Source organism: Arachis ipaensis, chromosome B04 (genome assembly GCF_000816755.2).
Source record: "Arachis ipaensis cultivar K30076 chromosome B04, Araip1.1, whole genome shotgun sequence".
NCBI lineage: Eukaryota > Viridiplantae > Streptophyta > Magnoliopsida > Fabales > Fabaceae > Arachis > Arachis ipaensis.
The window spans coordinates 13,993,310-13,998,333 of record NC_029788.2 but is presented as its reverse complement, the minus strand read 5'-3'; the positions used below and the strand labels follow the sequence as shown (position 1 = coordinate 13,998,333).

Sequence of the window (5,024 nt, the reverse complement as noted above, 5' to 3'; positions counted from 1 at the left end):
ATATATATATATTTTAAATATCTTATTATAATAAAAATTATTTAAAAATTTTAATAAATTTTAAATTTATAAAATATTATAAAATTTAATTTAATTATTTTTAGAAAAAAATAATTTTTTTTAAATAAAATAATAGATCATAATTAACTCATTATTTAATTTTCAAAAATTTAGAGTATTATACTATTCACATATTATGACCAACCTAATGGAATATGGGTAGAGTTAGTTTGATTGGAAGGAGCTATATTTTTTATTGAGGAATTGTTTCTACGGAGTTTTGTAGATCAAGTTCAAGTTCCATCCCCTTCATGCTTTCTACGTCTGCTTGGAAATATTCGAAGTAGAGCATATAATGAGATTGAATTTTCTCAATTTAAGTTCAGTTTTGGTAAATTCGTGTCAAATTCGGATATGCAATTTTAACGATTGATAATATATTCAAATTTTCTTATTTTATACTTTTTGTAATTAAAATAATTTTATAACATATTGTGATTTTTTTTCAGAAATTACCGGCCTTCTTTTGCATCAATGCAATGTCATTGAGGGAAATAAAGACCAGTTTAATTTTTCGATGTGGCAATTCTATACCTTGTCGCATTACATAGATAGCGGATGATGAAGCTTATTTAACAAGGGATGGTCTGAATTTGCACGAATTCTAAATGTTCAAACTTATGATGTTGTTTCAATTGGTTATCGTTACGAAAATGACTCTAATCTATACATGTCTAAAAATTAGAATAGATTAAATATTATTTAAATAATTTAGTTCTAATATTGGTATTTAATTAAATTAGTTTTAGATTAATTTAAATTTAAATTGTTGTCTCAATTTATATATTATAACTATTCTTTTTTCATTAAAAATATTGCCTAATTATATATATATACTAAGTAATAGTAATGTTTTACAATTATTTATCATTTAGAGGATTCATAATTTAAACATATATAGTTCTTCTTTTGTTTAATTTTTCATATCTAATAGCTACTAGTTACAATTCTATCAATAGTATTAACTATGATAGATTATGTGATGAAAAAGTTTGGAAAATAAAGGCAAGAATTATAAGGTTATGAAAAGTTCCGTCTAAATTTGACAAGAGTAAGACGGCTTACATAAAAATGGTTCTAATGAATAATAAGGTTAATTGTTGATTATTTTTCATGATTCTTTTCAAGTAATGTTATGTCCAATTTATAAATATTTATAATAGCTTTATAAGTGCTAATAGCTTTTATATTTAATTTGTTTTACAATGTGAATAAATTCATTGTTCAATCAAGAGTTATTTGGCAAAGATGTTTGAGAATAAACTGATCGAGAGGAGGATCTATGTCTTCTCAAATTTTGTGATTGAGGAATCAACCGAAATTTATCTTCCATCTGCACATGTGTGTAGAATAACTTTTAAGAAGGAGTCACGTATAATAAATACGGTCGATGATCATAAATAAAATTTCTAACAATCATTTCAATTTTTCTGCTCATGCTGATATATTAAAACAAACAAATGAACAATCTAACTTATTAAGCACGTAGTTAATTTGTATCAATCTACACAAAATTATTATTTTTATTTTAAATTTTGCCAAGAAATTATATAATAGTATTAATATATTGTTAGTTTTATCATTTAATATAAAATAAATTGGTAAAATCTCTTTAATTTATAAGTAATTTATTATATTATTCATTTATTTGTCTTTAATTTGATACTTTTAATTTATTTTTTTTAATTAGATGTTATTATTGGACTCTTGATCGAAAAAAGAGAGGTTATATCATGGTCAAAAAAGGGAGAAGTGGCCATTACATTGTAGTTGATCTTCATGATTTGCAGTATGTGAAATTTTAATATTTCATAACGAGATTTTGTTTTGTAACAATTATTTATTCATATACAAATTTTTTTATCTTTTTTCATGATATATTACTATTTATTTCTCTTAATTTTTGCTTTTATTTAGAAATAAGGAAAAATAAGGTGCACAATATGGGATCAATTTGTAACCCAATTACTCAATTATCTACGAGATCACCAAACAACCGAATACATATTTATTCTCCAATTTGTAAAATTTAACAAATGCATTGGTAAGCATGTTGGTTTAACTTTTTATTTAATATATTTATTTATGTTATATCTATAATTATATTATATCTATTTTTACGTATATATCTTTTTAAAAAATACTCTTAATATTAACATATGGTATATTAAATAAATATTTTAAAATTAACTGTAACATATGATAAAAATAAAAATTAAACTAAATAGATATTACAAACACAAACACAGGCACAACCCATTTAACCCAATTCTAAACACAATCACAATAAAGAACTCCCTAACCCACCCATTTAACTGCCTCACCTACTTTCATAAATCTACCTAACAATTTCTCTCTTTTTTTGACCAGGATCATGAAACTTATCATAATTGGGGATCTAACTGTTACCTGTTACAATCAAACCCACAAACAACCCTAAACCCAAATAAGTAAACAAATCTAGCAGCCACTCAACGACATAAAGAACAAATCCGTCGCGCCATCATGTGCTCGCCATTGCCACCCATCCATCACGCTGTCACGTGCTCTCCATTAGAGTAGATTAATAAAAACGATTAATAACCACATTAGAGTTGATACACTTAACACCAGATTAAGAAAAAACGAACAACGCATGACATGTTACTTTTTTATTAATCAAATGATTATAATTCAAATTAATTTTAACAAACAACTTAAAATTATAATTTTAATTTTATCACGTGCATGACACGGATTATTACACTTGTATGTTAGATTATCAAGTGGAGAAATAGATAAATATGAGTAGTGGTGGCAAAACGGGCCGAACCATCGGAACAAGATTTTGAACCTGCTAATTTTTGAAAATCTGCCAAATTCGCACCGTCAAACTGGTGGGGCGGGTTGTAATTTTTCTTTAAAGGATGTTTTGGACTTTTGTTCACTCATAAATATTACATTATACGATTAGGGTTTCACTTTACACCACTTTCACACGGACAACACACGTAGAGGCAGAGCCTCCCTCCTCTTGCCCCGCCGTAGAGCCGCAGTAGCTCAGAGCACTGGTGGCACACTTGGCAACCCCCTCTCTCTCTTGGATCAAAGTCGCCCGGAGCCCAAAAAACACTAAAATTACCGCGGCAATGATGACTCGACTCTTTGTCTCGTAGCCTACTAGTGTCCTTGCATTTTTCTCTGTCACGGCCTCGCCTCTCTCTCCCCCTCACAAGTCACAGTCGCGAAGGCGAAGGCTCTTTCTCTCTCAGTCTAGCAAGTACCAATGGCGGCGATCCCCTCCGTCCAGTTGTCTCTCTCCTCTGCCGTCAACATGCAGTAGCAACCTTTATGTCTCAGTTCAGCCATTAATCATGGCCTAGCCGCAACAACGCTCTCCCAGCCGGCCAACTCCTCACTTAAGCAGTTTTTCTAGGCTCATCTGGTTGAAGCTTTTTTTTTTTTTTATCTTTTATTGTTAAAATGTTACCAAACTAGTTTTGTTGTGGAACGTTTGATTCCATTATAAATGCTAATTTGTCTTTATTTTTTATTTATCCTTAATTCTTTTAATTTCATTCTAGTTCATTTTTTATTTTGTTGTTCTCTGAACTTTAAATATATAAATATTTTTTTATCAAACAAGTCAAGTCAACCCATAGCTTATCATCCGAGCTATTTACACCTTAGTGTATAATAAATAGATGAACTTGTTTCACTAAATCCAATTATAGTTGGTCAAGTGTGTTTAAGCTTTAAACATCTAAATCTTAGTTTTAATTAATCTAAATTATTAACAAGAATATGAAAGGGAAAGGGGGTGTTGTGAGTCCCTATTATATAAGTGTCCCCCACCATTAGTCTCTCCCCTTCAACCTCCATTGAAGGGACACCTCACCCACTCCCTCCATCCTTAGCTTCTTCAACCCCGTTCCTGTTCCCGTTCCCGTTCCGTTCTTCTCTCCACCACCTTCTTCTTTTTTTTCCGTTTTCTTTCGCCCTTTTTCCAATCCAATATAAATTAAATAAATTTCCCCAAATTTCCCTTTTCCTTTAAATAGAAATCTCAAAAACATAGAAGCTTTAACTTCCTCTCTTTCACAAGCACAAACCATGAAACTCAATTCAGAGATGGGTTCATCATCTCTGATCCCAACAGCACTCACCTCTACCCCATCACGTGACTCGCACGTGCACAACCACAACAAGAAGAAAAAGCCTCATTCCAAGAACCACAAACAGAAGAACAACCGCCAAGTCAACAAATGGAAATCCCAAACACAACAAAACCTCTACTCCACCAAACTCCGGCAAGCCCTCGCCGGATCCACCCTCTCGGGCAGCGGTAAGTCCATCCGCGAAACCGCCGACAGAGTTCTTGCCAGCGCCGCAAGAGGTAGAAGCCGGTGGAGCCGCGCCATACTCACGAACCGGCTCAAGCTGAGCTTCATGAAGAACAAGATAAAGAAGAAGAAGAAAAGAGTGGGACCGGTGGTCAGGTCGAGAAGAACAAGAACCCGGTTGAACGTGGTTCGATTGAAGGTAAAGACAGTTCCGGCGGTTCAGAAGAAAGTGAGGTTGTTGGGAAGGTTGGTTCCTGGTTGCAGGAAGGAACCTCTTCCGGTGATTCTAGAAGAAGCCATTGATTATATACCTGCTCTTGAGATGCAGGTTCGCGCCATGACTGCTCTCGCTAACTTGTTGTTAGCAAATTCTTCTTCTCCTTCTTCTTCTTCTTCTCCTTCTTCTTCTTCTTCTTCTTCCTCCGGTCATGCTCCTCCCACCTGAGATTCTCATGATCATCACACCCTCCCCCTTTCAGTTTGTAATTTTTTTTATTTAAAAAATTATTGGTTTCTGTGTCGTGTCGTGTGCGTGTGTGTTAATAACATGTATGTATGTATGTATGTATATGTCTTTTTTTTCTTAAAAAAAATGAAGTAAATGATTAATCTGATAATACTATTTGGCTTGAAATTAAACAT

At 32.2% G+C, this 5,024-nt stretch overlaps 1 protein-coding gene across 1 annotated transcript; it reads left to right on the top strand.

Annotated features, from left to right (window-relative positions):
- LOC107638969 (transcription factor bHLH147) lies at nt 3,835-4,775 on the top strand (the record flags this gene model as incomplete). Its single annotated transcript, XM_016342366.2, is given in 1 exon segment — nt 3,835-4,775. A coding segment is annotated over 1 exon segment (623 nt), but the record flags the coding sequence as incomplete, so codon positions are not given.